Raw genomic sequence first — 25,590 nt, 5'->3', positions numbered from 1 at the left:
TCCTTTTAAAGGTTATCACTCTTTATGGCAACTGGAGCACAATACTCCAGGTCATCCCTGCTCTTTCACTCAAATCCCCTTGTCATGAAAGCCAACATACTTTTTGCCTTCTTTACTTGCATGCTGACTTTCAGCAACTGGCGTGCAAGGACACTATTGCTGTGCTTCTCCTTCCCCTGTGGGAACATCGAGGACTGACAGTATAGTCTCAGAGTGAGGGATCGCCCATTTAGGACAGAGATGAGAAGGAATTTCTTCTCTCAGAGGTTGTGAATCTGCCGAATTCTTTTCCTCAAAGGGCTATAGAAGCTGGGTTGTTAAATATATTCAAGGCTGAAACAGACAATTTTTAAATAAGTAATGGAATCAAGGGTGACAGGAAAAAGGCAGCCAAGAGGAGTTGAGGATTATCGGATCAATCACCATTTCACTGAATGGCGGAGGAGGCTTAATGGGGTAAATGGCCTAGATTCCTAGATTCCCCCACATTGTGAAACAAGCCCTTCAGCCCAACAAGTCCACACCGACCCTCCGAAGAGTAACCCACCCAGATCATTTCCCTCTAACTAATGCACCTAAAACTATGGGTAATTTAGCATATCCAATTCCCCTGGCCTTCACATCTTTGGATTGTGGGAGGAAACCAGAGCACCCGCAGGAAACCCACGCAGACACAGAGAGAACGTGCAAACTTCACACAACAGGCAGGTGCCCAAGGCTGGAATCGAACCTGCGTCTCTGGCACTTTGAGGCAGCAGTACTAACCACTGAGCCACTGCCTACTTCTGCTCTTGTGTCTTAATAGTTTTTCTCCACCACCCTTAATACCCTTATCTCACAAAATGTATCACTCTCCATTTAAAATTTACAACGGACCTAGCCTCATCAATTTTCTGGAATAAGAATTCAGATTTCCTCTACACTTTGCCTCAATATGTACTTTCTGACATCACCCATTTAAATCTATGCCCTTGAATCTCCCACCAAGGAAAACAGTTTCTCCATTTCTGCCCTAACAAAACATTTCAATCATTTCAAACTATGGTTTTTAGCTCTGATGCTTCTCAGGTGAATCTGCTCATCAATTCTACAAAAACAGGAGTTGAAGGCATAAATACAATTTGTTCTGTATTAATATGGAACTGAGCAAATGAATAATTGCAGTGTAAGTGTTAGGGTACTGATCTTTTCACTAAACTTGCTGAGGTGTGGTTCTCAGAATTGTCTCTCCTTCAAAGAACAAAACAAAGAACAAAGAAAATTTACAGCCCAGAAACAGGCCCTTCAGCCCTCCAAGCCTGAGCTGATCCAAATCTACTGTCTAAACCTGTCACCCAATTCCTAAGCATCTGTATCCCGCTGCTCCCCACCTACTCATGCATCTGTCCAGACGCATCTTAAATGAATCTACCGTGCCTGCCTCTACTACCTCTGCTGGCAACACATTCCAGACATCCACCACCCTTTGTGTAAAGTACTTACCGCATGTATCCCCCCTTTTCACCTATCACCTTGAAAGCGTGACCTCTCGTTATTGAATCCTTCACCCTGGGAAAAAGCTTATCTCTATTTACCCTGTCTACTCCCTTTATGATTTTGTAGACCTCAATCAGGTCCCCCCTCAATCTCCTTTTTTCTAATGAAACAAACCTAACCTACTCAACCTCTTTTCATAGTTAGCATGTTCCATACCAGGCAACATCCTTGTAAACCTTCTCTGCACCCCCTCCAAAGCATCCACAATCTTTTAGTAATGTAGTGACCAGAACTGTACACAGTACTCTAAATGCGGCGAAACCAATGTCTTGTACAATTTTAACATGACTTGCCAGCTCTTAAACTCAATACCCCATCCGATGAAGGCAAGCAGACGATATGCCCCCTTGACCACTCTATCCACCTGTGCAGCAACCTTCAGAATACAATGGACCTGCACTCTCAGATCTCTCTGCTCATCAACCTTTCCCAAGGCACTTCCGTTCACTATATAATTCGCTCTAGAATTAGATTGCAAAAATGCATCACCTCATATTTGTCTGGATTGAACTCCATCTGCCACTTCTCCGCCCAACTCTCCAATCTGTCCATATTCTCCTGTATTATTTGACAGTCCTTTATGCTTTCTGCTACTCTACTAATCTTCGTGTCACCTGCAAACTTGCTGATCATACCAACATTGGCCTATCTACCTGCGACTCCACTTTCAAGGAGCTATGAACCTGCACTCCAAGGTCTCTTTGTTCAGCAACACTCCCTAGGACCTTACTATTAAGTGTATAAATCCTGCTAAGATTTGCTTTCCCAAAATGTAGCACCTCACATTTATATGAATTAAACTCCATCTGCTACTTCTCAGCCCATTGGCCTATCTGATCAACATCTTGTTGTAATCTGAGGTAACCCTCTTCGCTGTCCACTATACCTCCAATTTTGGTGTCATCTGCAAACTTATGCTCGCATCCAAATCTTTTATGTAAATGACAAAAAGTAGAGGACCCAGCACCGATCCTTGTGGCACTCCACTGGTCACAGGCCTCCAGTCTGAAAACAACCCTGTACCACCACTTTCTGTCTTCTACCTTTGAGCCAGTTCTGTATCCAAATGGTGAGTTCTCCCTGTATTCCATGAGACCTAACCTTGCTAATCAGTCTCCCATGGGGAACCTTGTCAAACGCCTTATTGAAGTCTATAGATCACATCTACTGCTCTGCCCTCATCAATCTTCTTTGTTACTTCTTCAAAAAACTCAATCAAGTTTGTCAGACATGGTTTCCCATGCACAAAGCCATGTTGACTATCCCTAATCAGTCCTTGCCTTTCCAAATACATGTACATCCTGTCACTCAGGATTCCCTCCAATAACTTGCCCACCACTGAGGTCAGAATCACCGGTGCATATTTCCTTGGCTTGTCTTTACCACCCTTCTTAAACAGTGGCACCACGTTTGCCAACCTCCAGTCTTCCGGCACCTCACCTGTGACTATCGATGATACAAATATCTCAGTAAGACGCCCAGCAATCACTTCTCTAGCTTCCCACAGAGTTCTTGGCTACATCTGATCAAGTTCTGGGGATTTATCCACCTTTAATCGTTTCAAGACATCCAGCACTTCCTCCTCTGTAATCTGGACATTTTGCAAGATGTCACCATCTATTTCCCCATAGTCTATATCTTCCATATCTTTATCCACAGTAAATACTGATGCAAAATATTCATTTAGTATCTCCCCCATTTTCTGTGGCTCCACACAAAGGCCGCCTTGCTGATCTTTGCTGTAGCCTTGCTGATCTTTGAGGGGCCCTATTCTCTCCCTAGTTACCCTTTTGTCTTTAATATATTTGTAAAAACCCTTTGGATTTTTCTTAATTCTATTTGCCAAACCAACTCATGTCCCTGTTTTGCCCTCCTGATTTCCCTCTTAAGTATATTCCTACTGCCTCAAAAGAACTCTTTTAAGTTAGTATGACATGATCTCACCCACACAAAACCATGTTGCCTATCACTGATAAGCCCAATCTTTTCTACATATAAACAAATCCTATACCTCAGTCCCTTCTCCAGCAACTTTCCCACCACTGATGTCAGGCTCACTGGCCTGTAGTTACTCAGAATATCCCTTCTACCCTTCTTGTACAGGGGGACAACATTAGCAACCCTCCAGTCCTCCAGCACCTCACCTGTGTTTAGGAATGCCACAAAGATATCTGTCAGGACCCGAGCTATTTCCTCTCTCACCTCCCTCAGCAACTTGGGATAGATCCAATCCGGTCCTGGGAATCTGTCCACCTTAATAACCTCTAGCCTACCCAACACATCTTCCCTACTTATGTCAATATGATCCAAATTAATCAAACTACTATCTCTAATCTCAACATTCATTATGTCCCTCTCCTTAGTGAACACTGATGCAGGTTTGACACACAGCCTTCTTTCATTAACCTTTAATGGATCAATCTTTTCTCTAGTTACCCACTTGCTTCTTATATAAGAGTAAAAGGCCTTGGGATTCTCCTTAAATCTCCTCACTAAACCTATTTCATGATCCCTTTTAGCCCACTTGATTCCTTGTTTAAGATTGGTTCTCCTCTTCCAATATTCCTCCAGGGCCTATTCTGTTCTTCGCTGCCTAGACCTTATGTATGCTTCCCTTTTCCTCTTGACTAGCCATACAATTTCTCCTGTCATCCACAGTTCACGAATCTTGCCTTTCCCATCCTTTGCCTTCAACGAGACATGCCTATCCTGCACTCTCTTTAACCGATCTTTGAAAGCCTCCCACATATCAAATGTGGACTTCTCTTCAAAAAGCTGTGTCCAATCCACATTTCCCAGCTCCTGCCTAATTTTGATTGTCCTTGGCCCAGTTTAGTACTCTTCCCTTAGGACCACTCTCATCTTTGTGTACTAATATTCTAAAACTTACAGAATTGTGGTCACTATTCCCAAAGAAATCCCCCACCTCAACGTCTACCACCTGCCCAGGCTCATTTCCCAACACTAGATTCTTCATCGGACTATTGACATACTGCTCTAGAAAACTCTCCTGGACGCTTCTTACAAATTCTATCCCATCCAGACCTCTGACGCTAAGTGCATCCCAGTCAATGTTGGGAAAATTAAAGATGCTTCATCAGAATGTGATATGATTCTGCAATTGGACAACATTTGCTGGATAATCCTGAATGGTTGAGGAATTATACTGATAACTAAGTTAGGATCGTTAGTCAGGCTCACAGTGTGTTGCAAATGTGCCCACTGAGAGCTACATGAATATACAGAGCCCTGTTCTTTGCAGACAGAATGAACATGTGTACACATTGCACCTGACTCAACTCACCAAAATAGGTAACAGCCATTCTCTGGTTCATGTATCAGAGTGTTGTCCTGACCAACTAATGTTAATCAGCCTGGTTTAAAATCTAAACCTTTTAATTAACTGGCAATGAGCATTAACTGGTGTATTCTCCATGATAACATTTCTACCAATTAGTGTCCATTTGCCATCCAATCAGCACTCTCCTCTCACACAGTGTAAATGCCAGTTGTCCCCTTGAATTGGTACTCTTACATAATATCGAGACGAGTGCAAAATGAAAAATGTCAACGAATGCATCTTTCTTCAGCAATACTCAAAGTGATGAATGTTCTGTGTCATTAAACTTGCATTGGGACCAATGTTCACAGAATAGAACCCTCTCTACAAGTCAGAGTCCATCAATACCAATGATAAACAGTTTCCTGCATTAAAATTCTCAACTTGAAATGATTCCAAACGATGTCCCAGGAAGTAAGGAGAGTCATTATACATCACCCTTCTTTTACTGTGTTTGGCTGATTTTATCTGAATGGTGCTGATTATTATAAACCATTTAGGTGCTGTCAGTCAAAGAATGGATGATCTAATTGGCTCGCATCATGCCTGAGTGCAGAAATACAGTGATTTCTAGGAGCTTATAAATATTGTTAAGCAAGCATTGACAACCTCCCTGGAGACAGAAGGCTTGTGGGGAGGGCTCATGCTGATACGCAAGAGATAGAATGATTAATGAATATGTCATTCAGGTACCTGGTGTACTTTAGACCACTCAAGCCATTTTTCTTGGTTTTACAAAGAGGAGTTGAAGGATTTAAAAATTTAAAGATGGTCGGTAGATAAAAACTGGACAGCTAGATTGCTGGAAATAGCTAATCAGGTGTTCTTTTATATAACTCATCAGTCAGTCCTTAGGCAATCAGGCATATACAGGACTCCAGTTCGGCTAGTGTTCCATCTCTCACCAGCCAAAACTGACCAGACTGAAATGATGAGGCACTAAGATGCACCAATCTATCCATCCCAGCAGAAAGTTTGGTTGATAAGTCGGTGCTCTGACATCTATAACAACCAGGCTGTCCAATTCCGTAAAAAATATTTAAATCTTTACAACTCTATTTTAAAAATAGTTTTTTTTTCATTTTGCTTAATGCCTCTCTGTAGTATTCTCAAAATGCAGGACCAAGGAATCAAACTACTATCAGACATTAACAATAAGACATGGGAAGTGCCCACTTGGAGGTGCTGCGAATGCCAAATTTTCATAGTGCATAATTCTGTGCCCCGATCTGACTAAACATCTAGACATGGTTCTTTCATAGTTGCCAGACGCCAGCCCAACAGCACAGGTGCTGCCATATTGATTAGTTGTGGCAAACTTTGCATCAACATAAATTGTTCAGAGATTTTTGTTATTTTCAGTAAAATGTATTTGAAATAATTTTTTGAGTTGAATGACATTGAATTTAAAGCACAGGGACAGGTCATTCCACTCAGATACTGTGTGTTCACATAAATCTACTCTCATTGCGTTTCATTCAAACCTACTGGCATATGTCTCTCATGAACTTAATATGCTTTCCCTTACGTGTATTTATGCTATTTACCCCAACTACCTCACGTTGTGAAGGTTCCACTGTCCAATCACTCTCTGTTGTTTATCAATAAATACTTAATAGTTATGGCTCGAGTTAGGTCACTCAGGTTTGGGCTTTCTTGCTAAGGGAAACCTTTTCATTCTGTCTACTCTTCAAGCCTTATCATCCTTCCCAGCCAGTTGACCACACCACCCCCTTCCAATGTCTCTCCATCATGGTTCAGAACATTGGAAATGACCTTGCCTGATTCCACAGCCAGAGAATCAGCTGCAATGCCGTGTCTTCTTGCTCGTATCTCATGACCTCTGGTGTTTCCTTATCCTTGACCTCCTTCTGTTTCTCATCTACATGCCAATCATTGTTGACAACATTTGAGAAACACTTTACGTTCCACATATATCCTTGACAATACTCAGCTCGAGTCAGAATTCTCACACTGTTTGTCCAACAACGAATGTGGGAGGAAGAGAAATTCCTGTGTGCGAATACGAGGAAGATTGAAGTCACTATCTTTGACCTGTGGAACAAACTCCATCCGATGGTCATCGATTCCCTCCCCTACCTTGGCAACTGTCTGAAGCTGGTTTGCAGCCTTGTTTACAACAACATGAAGCTCCCACAATCTATCCATCTTCATAACCAAAACTTCTTATATTAGCATTTTTGCATTATTGCCTGATTCTGAACCTGCCTCCCCTTCTTTACTGCTGAAGCCTGCACCCATTCCTTTGTTGTTTCTAAGCTTAGCCATCACAATGACCGGTCTGTCTGCTTTCTATCCTTCTTAAACTTTCACGCATCCAAAACACAAATGACTGTATCTTAATTTGCATCAAATAACAATTATCCCCGTACCTAACGACCTACATTGGCTGCTGTTCTGACAATGCACCAACTTTAAAATTTGTTTATTTTCAAATCCGTCAATGATCTCTGTAGCTTCTTTCAGCCACACAAACCTTTGAGATCCCTGCACTCCTCCAATTCTGGCAAATTGCTCATTCCTGATTTTAATCACTCCCACTATTAGCAGTTGTTCTTTCACTATCCTTGCCCAAATCCTGGAATTCCCTAAAGTTTCCCTGAACTATCAGACCATAAGATGTATGAGCAGACATAGACCATTCGGCCTATCAGTTTGCTCCTCCAATCAATCATGCCTGTTTTGTTTCTCAGCTCCACTGTCCTGCCTTTGATCCTCTTACTACTCAAGAACCTAATCTATCTCTGTCTGAAACACAGTCAACGACTTAGCCTCCACAACCTTCTGTGGAAATGAGGTGCACAGATGCATCACCCTCTGGCTGAAGAAATTTCTCCTCATCTCAGTTCTAAAAGGCCACCCCTTCACTCTGAGGCTGTGCTTCAACTCCTATTATCTCCTACTAGTGAAAACATTTTCTCCATGTCCCATTCTATCCAGGTGTCTCAGTATCCTGCAAGTTATCAATCAGATCTCCCCTCATCCTTCTACACTCCATCGAGTATAAACCCAGGGTTCTCAACCACTCCCCATATGACAAGCCCTTCACCCCTGGAATCATTCTAGTAAATCTCCTCTGGACCCACTCCAAAGCCGGCACGTCCTTCCTTGGATACGGTTTCCCAAAACTGCTCACAATATTCCAAACTTTTCCTTCTCTCTTATCTCGCCTCCTTTATTATGCCTTTTAAAAATTAATTCTTCAATCAAACTTCTGATCACTTGCTCTAATATCTCCTTTGGTGTCACAGTATCAAATACTGGTTGACAACATTCCTATGAACCACCTTGGGACTTAGTGAATCATAAATGCAAATGGGTGGTTTTTATTTCAACTTTGAAAGATGATCATTTTCTGCCAATTTGTTTTCATTAACCTGATCCCAGGTACCACTTCACCAACCAAGAACATTTGCTAATAAACAAACAGAACGCGCTGGAGAAACTCAGCAGATCGGCCAGAGAGAAGCAAAGCAAATGTTTCAAGTCCCATGGCTATTCTGTGGAAAATCGGTCTTTTGCATGTCCTTGCCACTAATCTTTAAACAGAGGGAAAGCATGAGAGTGTCAAGGTGAAATTAGACCTGTTGTTTTTCTCCCTGACTCTCTTTTCAGGAAATTCTCTTCCTCTTGCTTGAAGGAGCTGAGGTTGGAAGCTAAACTGATCATCCACTCAATAAAACTTAATGTCCAAAATACCATCCATCTCAATTTAGCTTTTCATAAACAAACACACATCCACACACAAACCTACCTGTATGAGTGTTCGGAGGGACTCCACATATGACTGTTCTGCATCCAGCAGGGTCATCATCACATGTTTTCTCATATCCTGTGTGAGAGAAGGAAGGATACACTGTGAAGAGTAAAATACTGAACAGCAAGTCAAGATAGTAGCAAGCATCCTGCTTTCAATTCAATACGCCCCCATTACACCTTTCTTCATTTCTTATGAATTGCTTTAATGTCATTCATGTCTTGATAGGATTACATGGGCACTGTCTGCATTCCTGTGTACGGTCTAAGACAGCGTAAGGACAACACAAGCAAAGTAAGATCCTGGGAGTCAATTTTTATGGAGGGATGGGTGCAGACAGGAAAGTGGAGTTGAGGCACCATCAGAGCAGCTGTGATCGTACTGACTAATGGAACAGGCTTGAGAGGCCAATGTCTAATTCCTACTTCTATTTCTTATGTTCTTCATAACATAGTTACCAGATAGCCATCAAGTATGGGAACTTTGCCTGCTTACTCATGTACAAAGGCGCTGTTTTTAATTTGCGACTGCGCTGCTGCTTAGATTAAGGTTTACACGTCAGACTGGGGGAATTAAAATTGGTCCACGCCTCTTCTCTACAGCTCCACAACACCACAGGCAATAAATTTGTCTTCATCCCACTGGAAAGAAGCCCTGATCGCTTATCTTAATCAAGAAATAAATTGAAATCTGTGTGCACCAAGGGTAAAAAATGGATAATGGATGTAACTGAACTTCAATGATGTGCTTGGGCAAGAAAACACGGGCGCACATAAGAACAGAAGCTGTCGCGTGCACACGCGCGCACGCACACACGCGCACACACCCTGATCAATTTCATTATATGGAATTTCAAATTCTATAACACAATTAGGAAGAATCGACACCATCATGTCCACCCAAGGACCGTTCAGCACTTTCAGATGTTTCACTTTAAACTGTATACCTTTTAAGAATATTTTCAGCACTTACATGAAGTATAGTGATGTCAGTTTGAGATATTATCCTTTCCAACTGCAATGACTGATGCAACTAACACTTGAAGGTATCATCACAAGAATCTAGTTCATGCTTACACATTTAGGCTTATCCTCAAGTAGCCAAACTGAATCTGTCCACCAAGCTGTTTTATGCCCCAACAAGGTACAGTCACACAGAGATGCTCAATGGTGAAGTTAAGACTGCAGTACAATACTCATCCAGACTCCTGCAGCACTCCCCAGCATGCAGTCACCTCATAGTTATGTAATTAGATTAGCAGCCCAATTCATTGGGCACAAATCCAACTATGCCAAGCAGATAAAATGAAGGACATAAATCTAGGGACTTATGGACAAGCACCAGAAAAATAACCTAGAAAGCTGACCGATTGTCATCAAATCTCAGCTGCATCATGATGTCCTTCAGAGATAGGAACTTGCCACCTCCAGCTGATTTGGCCTTAATGTGACTCCAGCCCCACCCAATGTGGTTGACCCTTAATGCCCTCAGGGCCATGATGATTAATGCCACCTTGCCAATGTCAGCCTCATCCTAAGCATAAATACAGTAAATTCCTACAGAGAAACAGCACGATAATGCACCTTGAAGCCATTCCAATTTTCCAAATGCTTCCAAACTGTTTGCCTTTCTGGAGACATCATGGCATTTACTTGGCTTAACAGGTGTTTGCTCGCACAGTATAGGAACGGAGTATTGAGGAGTTCAGTGTTTAGAGTACTGAATAGTTGGAATGCTGCCAGTTAAATTTGACATTTATTTAAACATTTGCCTGAAAAGTTTTGTTTTTGCTTGAGTAAGAGGTCTAAACCAATAATGCAGAACTAGATGGATAAATTTGAAATTGTCTTCATTGTGAGGAAAACACGAAGCCCACTCATACTTAAATGGTGATAGTTAAGGAAAGGCTGATTTATAAAGGGACCTGGTGTCCAATACACCAAACATTGAAAGAAAGCACCCACTTACAGCAAGCATTTAGGAGAGCTAATGACCTTCATTGCAAGACATTTTGGTACAGGAGCAAGGAGGTTTTACTGTAGCCATGCAGGGGCTTGGTGAGCCCACACTTGGAACAGTGTAGGCAATTTTGGTTTCCTTTGAATCATTCTGAAGACCTGTTGGACAGATTGAATGCTGGATTGATGTTTCCTCTAGCCGGGGATCCCGAACAAGGAGATCCAGCTCTCAGGATAGTCGGTCGGTCACTCCGGACTGAGATGCAGAGAAATATCTTCATTCTGTGGGTGGTGTACCTGTGGAATTCTCTACCACCAAAGACTAGGGAGGGCAAGTCACTATATTTATATATTTAGGAGATGGAGGATCAGCCATAATCGCGTTAAATAGTGAAGCAGACTCAATGCAGAAAATGGACATCTCTTACTCCTATTTCCTATGTTTCTATGAAATGTTTGTCAATTGTTCCAGGATCATGTCAATTATTTTCAAACAGTCCCAGGTTCTGGCCAGCATGACAGTCACCCTAACATCACAGATGATTAGAATCTAGAACCTTCCATTATCCCCTTTGTCAGCTGATATTCCATGATAATACACAAAATGATCATTTATTAAACAAGCAGCTAATATTTTACCCCTGTAGGGAAGGAAATCCTTCACTGCACTGTCAACACCAGTTTACAGAAAGAAAAGTGAGATCGCCTTTCAGATGAAAGGTATCTGAGGAAGAGTCCATGTGACAGAAAGGAAACATCTGATGGGAACATCATGCAGGGTGTCACTGGGAAAGACACAATGCTGTGTGCACCAGAACCAATCAACAATTTGATTCATCTCCAAAGAATTAAACACTGAGTAATTAATCTTGCAGTTGACTTTAATAGCAAAATAATTACTTGACATAAAAGCATGTCTGAATAATGAAAGATCATCCAGCACGGAGTAACCCTTCCATACATCAGATTCCATTTATCTCCAATGCACCAATCTGCTGTCAGCAGAAAACACAGTGAAGGTCAAATGTTCCAGGTGGAAATTGAGACTTTTTTCACATGTTCCAAATCATATTGTAAATATTCCATAGAGATCATTTTTGTAATGATTACTGCTGAGTCTGTATTGCTAATGTTAAATACTCCAGGAGTAAGTGGAATCAACATTTAGGATATAACCTTAATATGTTCACTGTGTAGCCTACATGAGTTTTTTTTTATTGTTAAATATTCTTGTAGGGCAGTATAACTTGTCTACAGATTGTAAGTCCCATTTCCTTCCACACTCGTACTTTAGACCCAATCCTACCTTTCCTGTCTCCATTCTATTTTTACCATTGTTTTTCCATATATCAACTTGAATAGAGTGAAGAAAATTAGAAATGAACGCTAGTAATCATCTACAGATTTATTCTAGAAGGAAGTTCAAATCCACTTTCAATGAGTCATAGAGATGTATAGCACGGAAACAGATCCTTTGGTCCAACCCGTCCATGCCAACCAGATATCCCAACCCAATCTAGTCCCACCTGTCAGCACCCGGCCCATATCCCTCCAAACCCTTCCTATTCATATACCCATCCAAATGCTTCTTAAATGTTGCAATTGTACCAGCATCCACCACTTCATCTGGCAGCTCATTCCATACACACATCACCCTCTGTATGAAAAGGTTGCCCCTTAGGTCTCTTTTATATCTTTCCCTTCTCACCCTAAACCTATATCCTCTAGTTCTGGACTCCCCAACCCCAGGGAAAAGACTTTGTCTTTTATCCTATCCATGTCCCTCATAATTTTATAAACCTCTATAAGGTCACCCCTCAGCCTTCGACGCTCCAGGGAAAACAGCCCAAGTCTGTTCAGCCTCTCCCTGTAGCTCAAATCTTCCAACCCTGGCAACAACCTTGTAAATCTTTTCTGAACCCTTTCAAGTTTCACAACATCTTTCCGATAGGAAGGAGACCAGAATTGCATGCAATATTCCAACAGTGGCCTAACCAATGTCCTGTGCAGCCGCAACATGACCTCCCACTCCTGTACTCAATACTCTGACCAATAAAGGAAAGCATATCAAACGCCTTTTCACTATCCTATCTACCTGTGACTCCACTTTCAAGGAGCCATGAACCTGCACTCCAAGGTCTCTTTGTTCAGCAACACTCCCTAGGACCTTACCATTAAGTGCATAAATCCTGCTAGGATATGCTTTCCCAAAATGCAGCACCTCACATTTATTTGAATTAAACACCAGCTGCCACTTCTCAACCCATTGGCCCATCTGATCAACATCCTGTTGTAATCTGAGGTAACCCTCTTCGCTGTCCACTATGCCTCCACTTTTGGTGTCATCTGCAAACTTACTAACTGTACCTCTTATGCTCGCATCCAAATCATTTATGTAAATGACAAAAAGTAGAGGACCCAGCACCGATCCTTGTGGCACTCCACTGGTCACAGGCCTCCAGTCTGAAAAACAACCCTTCACCACCACTTTCTGTCTTCTACCTTTGAGCCAGTTCTGTATCCAAATGGTGAGTTCTCCCTGTATTCCATGAGATTTAACCTTGCTAATCAGTCTCCCATGGGGAACCTTGTCGAACGCCTTATTGAAGTCTATAGATCACATCTACTGCTCTGCCCTCATCAATCTTCTTTGTTACTTCTTCAAAAAACTCAATCAAGTTTGTCAGACATGATTTCCCACGCACAAAGCCATGTTGACTATCCCTATCAGTCCTTGCCTTTCCAAATACATGTACATCCTGTCACTCAGGATTCCCTCCAAAAACTTGCCCACCACCGAGGTCAGGCTCACAGGTCTATAGTTCCCTGGCTTGTCTTTACCACCCTTCTTAAACAGTGGCACCACGTTAGCCAACCTCCAGTATTCCGGCACCTCACCTATGACTATCGATGATACAATATCTCAGCAAGAGGCCCAGCAATCACTTCTCTAGCTTCCCACAGAGTTCTTGGCTACACCTGATCAGGTCCTGGGGATTTATCCACCTTTAATCATTTCAAGACATCCAGCACTTCCTCCTCTGTAATCTGGACATTTTGCAAGATGTCACCATCTATTTCCCTACAGTCTATATCTTCCATATCTTTATGCACAGTAAATACCGATGCAAAATATTCATTCAGTATCTCCCCCATTTTCTGTGGCTCCACACAAAGGCCGCCTTGCTGATCTTTGAGGGGTCCTATTCTCTCCTTAGTTACCCTTTTGTCCTTAATATATTTGTAAAAACACTTTGGATTCTCCTTAATTCTATTGTCCAATGCTATCTCATGTCCCCTTTTTGCCCTCCTGATTTCCCTCTTAAGTATACTCCTACTACCTTTATACCTCGTCTAAGGATTCACTCGATCTATCCTATCTATACCTGATATATGCTTCCTTCTTTCTCTTAACCAAACCCTCAATTTCTTTAGTCATCCAGCATTCCCTATATCTACCAGCCTTCCCTTTCACCCTGACAAGAATATACTTCCTCTGAATTCTTGCTGTCTCATTTCTGAAGGCTTCCCATTTTCCAGTCGTCCGTTTACCTGCGAACATCTGCCTCCAATCAGCTTTCGAAAGTACTTGCCTAATACCGTCAAAATTGGCCTTTCTCCAATTTAGAACTTCAACTTTTAGATCTGGTCTATCCTTTTCCATCATTATAAGCATGTGTTGAAACAGTTCTTTAATAATTGTCCAATAATTGAGCACAAGCAGGAGAAGTAATATTTCTTTTAGCAATTAACATTGGTAAAAGCTAAAAAAAATTCACCAGGCATGCAGGACTCATTTGGCTCCAAATAAATGAATAATAATTTTAACAGCTACAATAATATTCCATCACAGGTTCAATCAGCTGGCAGATCCAATTAGTCTGCCTTTAAACGAGGTTCATGGAAGTCCTAATCCAAGGTTATGGTATCTTGGTAAATTGGCTTTGTGTTTATTGGCATTTAAATATGGATTGAGAAACCCAAGCCTTGATGTGTAGATTATGAGTTGAGCTCACAGACCCGATTTGAATCCATTCAATTAATCCTTTTGCAACAAAATGTCTTTTACAGCTTTCCAAATTACATATTAAACGTACTTTAACAGATGTTGTGTTTGTATTAACAGGAGCATTTCAAACTATTATTGTAAAGCTGAACAGTCACTAAACAGAAGCCTTGCTAAAAAAAATGCATGACCTAAAGTGAGACAGAGATGCTTTCTGCTTCAAACCGCAGTCCTGCTAACGTAGCTGATGTCAATTGGAATGGAAATAGACAGTGACCACAATGCCTTTGGTCCTAGATAAGGAGTAAATCAACTACAGCAGGTATTACTAGCTACTTCCCACTGTCGGCTGCTGAGTGTATGTGAATGTGATGTGAGTCCAACTTGTCCCTGATTTCTTTGGCATAAAGTTGTGGTTTTGCTCGCCGAGCTGGAAGTTTTTGCTGCAAACGTTTCGTTCCCTGGCTAGGGAACATCATCAGATCTGATTGAAGATTTGTAGCTCAGGTATCCGTTGTTGTGGTTCTGCTCGCCGAGCTGGAAGTTTTTGCTGCAAACGTTTCGTTCCCTGGCTAGGGATGATGATGTTCCCTAGCCAGGGAACGAAACGTTTGCAGCAAAAACTTCCAGCTCGGCGAGCAGAACCACAACAACGGATACCCGAGCTACAAATCTTCAATCAGATTTTTGGCATAAAGGTCACGTTTGCACTCACAGACGAACAGACGTTTGAATAAGGTACTAGATAGAGCTGGCACCACAATGGGGCTAGTACAACAACGACTTAAAGATGTTAAATAAATTTAACATTATTAACTGACCAAGGCACTTCATAGGAGCATTCTAAAAATCTGGAATTAAGAGCCTAATGATCATCACAACTTCATTGTTGGAGGATAACCATCTGGCTCACTAATATCCTTCAGGAAAGAAAACTGCTATCCTTATCTGGTCTGGCCTACATGTGACTCCAGACCCACAGCAATCTGGTTGATGCTGAACTGCCCTCTGGGTGATAAATGTTGGCCTGGACAGTGATGCCATCATACCATAAATGAATTAAAAAAGAGATGTGCAGATCAACAAACATTTGGTCAAAGGCATAGATATTCAGGAATTTCTTAATTAACAGTCAGTATATCCATTTTTTTTAACTGGAGGAAATTTCGGCTCATCTAAATACTGGATGTCAGTAAGCAGCCTGACCATTTAGACTGAGGAGTTGGGAGATGTGATGAGGCAGAACTAAGCATCATCAGTATACTTGCTAAAACTAACACTCTTTTCTGACAAAATGAGATTTTGTAAGGACGTACTGCCAAATGGTAGGGGTTTTGAAGAGAGGAATGCTGACAGGGGACTTAAAAAGGGGTGGGACATCACCTGGAGGTGGAGATGTAAACAATGTCAGTTTACCATGTACCAGAGGGTGGTGAGTACCAGAAGATGGTTGATATTAGTTAGCAGTTAGGACCAGAGGGTTGATCAGAATATTTTGTGAACAATATTCCAGAGGGAGTTAATGTCTTGAGGAGAGGCAAGTTGCCAATATAAAGCCTTGAACCTTGTTTCCTTTACAATCTATAAACTTCTCCTGGCAAGTTAAACACTCAGTGTGCTCTTGAATTCTGGAAAATTGCTTCACTGCTTTATTAAGTGAGATTGCAAAATAAAGAGTCCAGTTTAAAAAGCTGCTTGGAAAACCATTGGATCCTCTCCTTCGAATAATGACTGAGGCCTATCTTTGAGAATCCAAAGTGGTTGGCCCCTTGCCCCTCTTAGTATCCTCCAAAAATTGCATTCTGGGCATTCAGAACTTCATTTACCTGCCCCTATTGTACACATCCAAGATTTATGAGATATTCTTCGGATTTCATCACATTTAATGGATCTGCCCAGATCGGTCCAGCAGCATGTTTGTCTGCTGTCAGCCAGGAGAAATTCTACCATGGTGGCAGTGAAAGTCAAACAGCAGCAAAACGTTAACATCAAAGTTAGAGGGACTGATTACTATTTTGTTTGGAGACGTCACTCTGAAATGGTAAAGGAAAACAGTTTTGAATAGCATTGTCTTGGGGCTGGTGTGGTCTTAGGTCCTCTCACACACTCTGACAGTCTGTAGATTTGTGTTCTAATGCCTCCAGGGTACCACAATGCACTGTCAAAAGCTCAAAAATGACCATGGCCACCTATCACAGTTTCCACAGATGGATGCGAGGAATTTCTGGTGGACCTTTCTGAAACATTGATTCTTCCTCAAATGGGGCACTGTGTGCAATTGCAAGCAACATGCTCCAGAAAGGATGTGAAGGCTTTGAGACAGAGCAGAAAATGGTTCCAGAGATGACAGGGTTCAATTGTATGGATAGTTTGGAGCACTTATGAGTTCTTTTACTTGGAGAAGGTTGAGAGGATATTTGTTGGAAGTATTCAAAATCGTTTTTGTTTAATTGTCCATGGAATGTGGGCATCACTCACTAAACCAGCATTTATTGTCCAGAGGTCAGTCGAGGTTCAACCACATGGTAGTATGTCTGGAGTCATATATAGGCCAGACCAGGTAAGGATGGCAGATTTTGTTTCCTAAAGGGCATTAATGAACCAGGTGGGTTTTTACAACAGTCAGCTGTGGATGCATTGTCAATGTAGGACTACCTTTCTATTTCAGATTTCTTTTTGTTTTCAATTGGTGAGATTCAAACCCACATCCCCAGATCAGTGATTAATAGGCCAATGATACCAGTACACCACCCCGCATCCCAAGGACTCCTGAGGTATCAAGACAGAGAAGGTAAAGAGAAAACGTTTCCATTGGTGAAGGGATCAAAACCCAGAGGACCCCAATGTAAGTGATTAGCAAAAGAATCAAAGAATATAATGAAAATCATTTTTACATACACAGTGATTTGGATCAGGAATGCACTGATTAGATGAATGCAGATTCAATCACCACTTCCAAGATAATTGGAAGATTACTTGAAGAGAAAAAAGTTGCAGGGCTATAGGGAAAAGGTGGGAGAATAAGATGAGTTCAGTCGGTCGCGAAGAGAAACAGTATGGGCATGATGGATCAAATAGCCACCTGCTTTGCTTTAATCGTTCCATTATTATGTGATTATTAAATAATCTCATTCCTATTATTTGGGATGGATTAAGCAGCAGATGAATTAAAATTGAGGCCGAAGAATGCAAATGAAAGACAGCACAAAAAATGACTCCATTTAAAAGTCGCAAATGAACATCGAAAAGAATGGTAGCACCTAGATTAACAACTTGATAGTCACATGATAGGTGAATCGACCCAGTTAGGAACTGATCTAATGTGATTGCCAGTCGCTATTGAACAGGCAATTGCTTCAATGATAGCGTGAGCAGAGAGTAGCACAAGTCAGGAGATGGGTGAAATGCAACAGTTATTCACGGGCTGGTCTTTACTTCGACTCATAGAGTCATACAGGCGAAAGTGAGGACTGCAGATGCTGGAGATCAGAGCTCAGAGTGTGGTGCTGGAAAAGCACAGCAGGTCTGGCAGCATCCGAGGAGCAGGGGAATCAAGGTTTCGGGCAAAAGCCCTTCATCAGGAATGGGGTGGACCTGATGAGGGAGTCACGGAGGGAATGGTCTTTATGGAAAGCGGATGGCTGGGGAGGGAAATATATCTCTGGTGGTGGGATTCGTCAGTAGGTACCCCACTACCAGAAATATATTTCCCTCCCCACCCCTATCTGCTTTCCATAAAGACCATTCCCTTCATGACTCCCTCGTCAGGTCCACGCTCCCCACCAACTCACCCTCCCCTCCCTACACCTTCCCCTGCCACCACAGGAATTTCAAACCCTGTGCCCACACCTCCCCCTCACCTCCACCAGAGTTTTAACTGCACTTCCACACATGTCATTTACTGTATCTGTTGCTCCCGATGCGGTCTCCTCTATGTTGGGGAGACAGGACACTTACTCGCAAAGCACTACAGAGAACATCTCCAGGACACCAGCACCAACCAACCCCATCGCCCTGTGGTACCCCCTCCCACTCCGCTAAGGACATGCAGGTCCTGGGCATCCTCCACCGCCACTCCCATGCCACTCAATGCCTGGAGGAAGAACGCCTCATCTTCTGCCTCGTGACCTTCCAACCCCACGGCATCATTGTGGATTTCACCAGTTTCCTCATTTCCCCTCCGCCAACCTTATCCCAGTTCCAACCTTCCAACTCAGCATCGCCCTCACGACCCATCCTATCTGTCCATCTTCCTTCCCATCAATCCACTCCACCCTCCTTTCTGACCTATCACCATCACTCCCACCTCCATCTACCTAACGCACTCTCAGCTACCTTGCCCCCAGCCCCACCCCCTCCCATTTATCTCTCCACCCACTTTGGCTCGTAGCCCCATTCCTGATGAAGGGCTCCAGCCCAAAATGTCGATTCTCCTGCTCCTCCAATGCTGCCTGACCTGCTGTACTTTTCCAGCACCACACTCATAGTCATACAGCATGGAAACAGACCCTTTGGTCCAACTCATCCATGCCGACCAGGTTTCCCAAAATAAACTGGTCCCACTATGTTTGGCCCAAATTCCTCTAAAACTTTCCTATTCATGTTCATACCTGTTCAAATGTCCTTTAAGTCGAGAGTGTGGTGTTCGAAAAGCAGGTCACGCAGCATCCGAAGGGCAGGAGAAACTGCACCTGCATCTACCATTTCCTCTGGTAGTTCACTCCACATACAAGCCACCCTCTGTGTGAAAAGGTGGCCCCTCAGCTCCCTTTTAAATCTTTCTCCTCTCACCTCAAAAGTACGCCCCCTCATTTTGAACTCCCCCATACTGTGGAAAGACCTTTGCTATTCACCATATCTATGATCCTCATGATTTGATAAGCCTCTCAAGCTCCAATGAAAAATGTCCCAGCCTATCCTTATAACTCAGACCCGTCAAGCTCAGCAACATCCTGGTAAGTCTTTTCTGAACCTCTTCAATTTAATAATGTCCTTCTAGCAGGGCGACCAGAACTGTACACCCTACTCCAGAAGATGCCTCACCAACATCCTGTACAACCTCAACAGACGTAACAACTCCTACACTCAATGGTCTGAACAATGGAGGCAAGCATGCCAAGTGCCTTCTTAACCACCCTACATCAATAGGTTTTGGTGGTGCTGGCGTTGGACTGGGGTGTACCAAGTTAAAAATCACACAACACTAGGTTATCATCCAACAGGTTTATTTAGTTGTGGAGGATGGTTACACCACAATCACCTGATGAAGGAGCAGCACTCCAAAAGCGAGTGCTTCCAGATAAATCAGTTGGACTATAACCCAGTGTGGTGTGACTTAACCGACGTCGACATTGACAGACAGTTATTCAAGAGCCCTCTTTTCAAGTCAGCAACAATGTGTAACTTGGGAGGAAAGCAAAGATACAGGCAATACAATGGAATTTCTGAGACAATCAAAAAAAAGTTATAGGAAAGGGTTGACTTAATTGATGTCTCGAGGAATTAAAGGCTATGGGGAGAATGCGGGTAAGTGGAGTTGAAATGCCCATCAGCCATGATTGAATGGCGGAGTGGACTCGATGGGCCGAATGGCCTTACTTCCACTCCTATGTCTTATGGTCTTAATTTACCTACAATCAGTAATTCAGCATAAAAGGAGACTCAGCCACTAAACAGGTATGAGCTGAACATGTTCAAAGATCTCCTACTGTTGATCTTCCAGTCCTGCCAGTCATCTTCCAGCGTAGATTTTTTGGAATGCCATTTATCAAGGCCTTCAAGGAAGTTACATGCCTTTCCCCTCTGTTGGAGTCTAAACTGTGCGTAGTTACCAAGTGATGACGTGGTCAGTTTTCTCAGTTACACTGCAGCTGAACCTGTCGCTGTTAGAAAGTAACAAGGCAGGCAGCTGGCAGCCTGTGATGCACCACCTCTCCTCCTCACCATGCTGGACCCACATCGGCCCTCACCGGATCAGATTCCCCTGCCACTCATCCCACAGCCAGAAAGCTGCCTCTGGAGCTGTGACTGGCTCCTGCAGTTTGCTGCTACCCTATTACTGAAGACGATTTGCAGTGATTCTGCCCCCAATCTCTTTAGGATTTGTGAAGCATGCAGTATTCTCCAATCGTGGCCCATTTTGGCCCAAGCCATTATCTGGCTGGCTCATGATTTATTATTATTATGCTCATTAACTTTGGTAATCGCAGAAAACATTCTTCAAACAGAGGACAGAGTGGACAGTGTTGTAAATGGTTAAGCCCTCTTGAGTGAAGAGGGGAAACTACACCAAGATTCTTACTTGTGACTGACATCCTGAACATTGCAAGACGTGCCCATTTGGCCCTTGATCTGGCTGGGATCCACAGTGTTCCATTATTCTGATGATATTAATCAATCTAAGCATCATGGCATAGACAGAGAACATAGGGGCTAACACCTTCAACATATTGTCTAGCTAACACCCGTTGTTACAGCTAACCTGAGAATGCAACTTTTAAGAAAACGTTTTCGTGATTTACACATGAAAGAAGTGAAACTATCATAGTTTTTGAACAGATGAAAGACTCAACAGACAATTAAGGTATTTTTCAATGTATAATTTCAGTTACATCACACTGTAAATTTTTGCTATAAATTCTGTGCCTTAGAATTGTGTCCTCCACTATCAGCTGATGAAGGAGTGGTGCTCCAAAAGCTAGTGCTTCCAATTAAACCTGTGGGACTAGAACCTGGTGTTGCGTGATTTTTAACTTTGTACACCCCAGTCCAACACCGGCATCTCCAAATCATGTCTTCAAGTAAGGGTACTGAAAGAAAACATTACCTGAAAAAAAAAGACAAAGAACCAGCTACCATCCCCAGAGTAGTTTTGCTTGGCTGCTATTCCCTGACTGATGGACATAAAAGATGTCATGGTGCTATTTTGAGGAAGAACAGATGACCTGTCCTTGGTGCCTGGCCAATATTTCTCCTTTAGCGAACATCACTAAAGCAGATTATCGGGCTATTTTTAATTTCTGCTTGTGGAACCTTACTGTGTGCAAATTGGCTACTGTGTTTCCAATATTACAAAGAATCAGAGACAACAGGAGCAGGAGTAGGCCCTTCCAACCTGCTCCACCAGTCATCATGGTCATAGCTGATCATCCACCTCAGTACCCTCTTCCCACTTTCTCCCCATACCCTTTGATCGCTTTAACCCCAAGAAATATATCTAACTCTTTCTTGAAAATATTCGATGACCTACATCGTTTTCTATGGAAGAGAATTCCATAGACTCTTTGGGTGAAGAATTTTCTTCATCTTAATCCTAAATGGCATATGTTGTATCCTCAGACTGTGGCCCTCAGTTTGGACTCCCAGTCATAAGGAATATCCTTTCCACATTTACAGAAGTGACCACTTCAAGCTATCTCATTGGTTTTAGATTGGCTGATTTAAATTTTCCAAAGGCTGTGAAGATTGAGATTAAATTTAATTATTTAATTGTTGTGCACTTAATGAAATGGCCATCTGTTTTTCTGACCAGTGGTTGCCCTATTTGGAACATGAATTCTCACAAACAAATGTATTCTGTCCAAAATTTCACAGAATGTTGGAAAATCGCTGAATTGCTCAATTTCACAATCTGTAGCAAGGCCGTAAATCCAAGGACCCAATCCAAGTTTAAGCCAAGCTATTGTTGCGCAAATGATTGCTGAGGCCACACCTGGTGCTATGATTTCATGCAAACTTAGACTTTAAACACATTTTTCCTCAGATTAACTTGTATTTTAACAACACGTCATGATTAGTTTAAACATCTAACGCACTGACTCCTCTCACCATAAATACTAGCGAAGAAAAACAAAATTAAATTGTCAGGTTGAGGAAGTAACGAAAGCAAGACAACCATCCCTGGTATTTAGCAGCAAGTCCACAAGATATTTGTACAATATTTAACAGAGCTGAAAATTCCATAGTATGTCAGCAAATGTATTGTTGCTGTGATTTCACCAGTGCACTAATTCCAGTTCTGAAATGAAATTACATTCTACTTAATAACCTAATAAGCATTATGAGGGGAATTAGCTGTATCATGAGCAACAATTCTATGTAACCTCTTATACAATTATACAGCATGGAAACAGGCCCTTCGGTCCAACGAATCCATGCCGACCGTAATCCCAAACTAAACTGGTCCCACTCTCCTGCCCCCGGTCCATATTCCTTCAAACCTTTCTTATACACATACTTATCTAAATATCTTTTAAACATTGTCACTGTACCTGCATCCACCAGTTCCTCTGGAAGCTCATTCCACATACAAAACACTCTCTGTGTTAAAGAATTGCAGCTCAAGACTTTTTAAAATCTTTCTCTTCTCATCCAAAAAATATGCCTGCTAGTGTTGAAATCCCCCACTCTGGGGAAAAGGCATCTGTCAATTAACCTATCTATGTCCCTCATGACTTTATAAACCTCTACAAGGTTGCCCCTCACCTTCTACACGCCAGTGAAAGGAGTCCTTGCATTCAGCCTCCCCTGATAAGTGAAACTTTTTATTCCTCACAACTTCCTGGTAAATCTCTTCCCAACCCTCTCCAGCTTAGTAACATCCTTCCTAAAACAGGGAAACCAGAACTAGACCCAGCATTCCTACAGACGAAAATGAGGACTGCAGATACTGGAGATCAGAGTCTAGATTAGAGTGGTGCTGGAAGAGCACAGCAGATCGAGCAGCATCCGAGGAGCAAGAAAATCGACGTTTCAGGCAAAAGCCCTTCATCAATGGTCTGAGCAATGAAGGCAAGCATACTAAACACTGGGTCCATTGCTGAGATATTTGTATCATCAATAGTCCCAGGTGAGGTGCCAGAAGACTGGAGGTTGGCTATCACGGTACTACTATTTAAGAAAGGTGGTAAGGACAAGCCAGGGAACTATAGACTGGTGAGCCTGATGTTGGTGGTGGGCAGGTTGTTGGAAGTACATGTATATAGGAAGGTGAGGACTGATTTGGGATAGTCAGCATGCCTTTGTGTGTGGGAAATCATGTCTCGCTAACTTGATTGAGTTTTTTGAAAAATTAACAAAGAGGACTGATGAGGGCAGAACGGTGGATGTGATCTATATAGTCTTCAGTGAGGCGTTTGACAAGGTTCCCCATGGGAGACTGGTTAGCGAGGTTAGATCTCGTGGAATAAAGGGAGAACTAGCTAAATGGATCCAGAACTGGCTCAAAGGTAGAAGACAGAGGGTGGTGGAGGTTTTTTTTTCAGACTGGAGCCCTGTGACCAGTGGAGTGCCACAAGGATCGGTGCTAGGTCCACTACTTTTCGTCATTTATATAAATGATTTGGATGTGATCAAAGGAGGTATGGTTAGTAAGTTTGCAGATGACACCAAAATTGGAGGTGCAGTGGACAGCTAAGCATACCTCGGATTACAATGGGATCTTGATCAGATGGGCTAATGGGCTGAGGAGCGGCAGATGGAGTTTAATTCAGATAAATACGAGGTGCTGCATTTTGGGAAAGCAAATCTTAGCAAGACTTATGCACTTAATGGTAAGGTGCTAGGGAGTGCTGCTGAACAAAGAGACCTTGGAGTGCAGGTTCATAGATCCTTGAAAGTAGAGTTGCAGGAAGAAAGGATAGTGAAAAAGGCGCTTGGTATGCTTTCCTTTATTGGACAGAGTATTGAGTACAGGAGTTGGGAGGTCATGTTGCGGCTATACAGGAGATTGGTTAGGCCACTGTTGGAACATTGCGTGCAACTCTGGTCTCCTTCTTATCGGAAGGATGTTGTGAAAATTGAAAGGGGTCAGAAAACATTTACAAGGATGTTGCCAGGGTTGGAGGATTTGAGCTATAGGGAGAGGCTGAACAGGCTGGGATTGTTTGCCCTGGAGCGTTGGAGACTGAGGGGTGACCTTATAGAGGTTTATTAAATCATGAAGGGCATGGATAGGATAAGTAGACAAAGTTTTTCCCTGGGGTGGGGGAGTCCAGAACTAGAGGGCATAGGTTTAGGGTGAGAGGGGAAAGACATAAAAGGGACGTAAGGGCCAACTTTTTCATGCAGAGGGTAGTACGTGTATGGAATGAGCTGCCAGAAGAAGCGATTGAGGCTGGTACAACTGCAACATTTAAAAAACATCTTGTTGGGTATATGAATAGGAAGGGATGGGAGGGTTATAGGCTGGGTAGTGACAGGTAGGACGAGATTAGGTTGGAATATCTGGTCGGCATGGACAAATTGGACCGAAGGGTCTATTTCCGTGCTGTACATCTCTATGACTCTATAACTCTATGACCTCCAGTCTGAAAAACAACCCTCCAACATCTTGTAATTCCGATTCATGCTGTTAACTCTAAACTCTATGTCTATTATGGACAATGCTAGGTAATGAGGCTTTAAGTTCATTTGGCTGCTATCAGCTCAGACCAGTTCCTCAATAATAGAGGCTTAATACAAATGCTGTTGGTCGCACAAGTGACATGCCAGAACCAAGCTGCTCAAATTGGCATACATGACTTTGCCCTGAGAATACATTAACCAACGTCAATGAATGCCATCCAATCCAATAATGAAGGAACACTTTCAGAAATGGAACCTCAAGCAGGAGTTTCAGTCACTGTGTTCCAGCATGGTAACTCAAATGCTATAGGCAACCTGCTCTGGGACATAGCTCTACAGTATGATACCCCTCTAGTCTCTCGCAGAATGAAGCTGGTCTCCACTTCAATCTTCCATGACCACGTGAAGAGGGTGACCATCAGAACAAAGGAAACCGAGTTCAGAAACAGGCAAGAACAAGCTGTGGAACATCAATGTCAATGTTTTTGGACATCAACGATGACCCTTGTGCATTCCATAGCTGCATGGCCGGACTGGACCAGAGGTAGTCATACTCATCATGATCATGTCCGACTGAATATTGCAATGCAACTTATCTCTGGAAACCTCAATTTGTGCCTGGTTATCC

General features: G+C 42.6%; 1 protein-coding gene across 3 annotated transcripts in view; it reads right to left on the bottom strand.

Moving 5' to 3' along the window:
* LOC132816511 (rho guanine nucleotide exchange factor 17-like) overlaps positions 1 to 25,590 on the bottom strand; it is a 440,614-nt gene that overhangs the window by 172,742 nt on the left and 242,282 nt on the right. For all 3 annotated transcript variants that reach the window (XM_060826198.1, XM_060826199.1, XM_060826200.1), the window contains exon 2: positions 8,652 to 8,729. In XM_060826198.1, the coding sequence (XP_060682181.1) occupies positions 8,652 to 8,729 (78 nt within the window). The remainder of the gene's footprint in view (positions 1 to 8,651; positions 8,730 to 25,590) is intronic.

Source organism: Hemiscyllium ocellatum, chromosome 6 (genome assembly GCF_020745735.1).
Source record: "Hemiscyllium ocellatum isolate sHemOce1 chromosome 6, sHemOce1.pat.X.cur, whole genome shotgun sequence".
Lineage (NCBI taxonomy): Eukaryota > Metazoa > Chordata > Chondrichthyes > Orectolobiformes > Hemiscylliidae > Hemiscyllium > Hemiscyllium ocellatum.
This window is presented reverse-complemented; position numbering and strand designations above follow the sequence as displayed.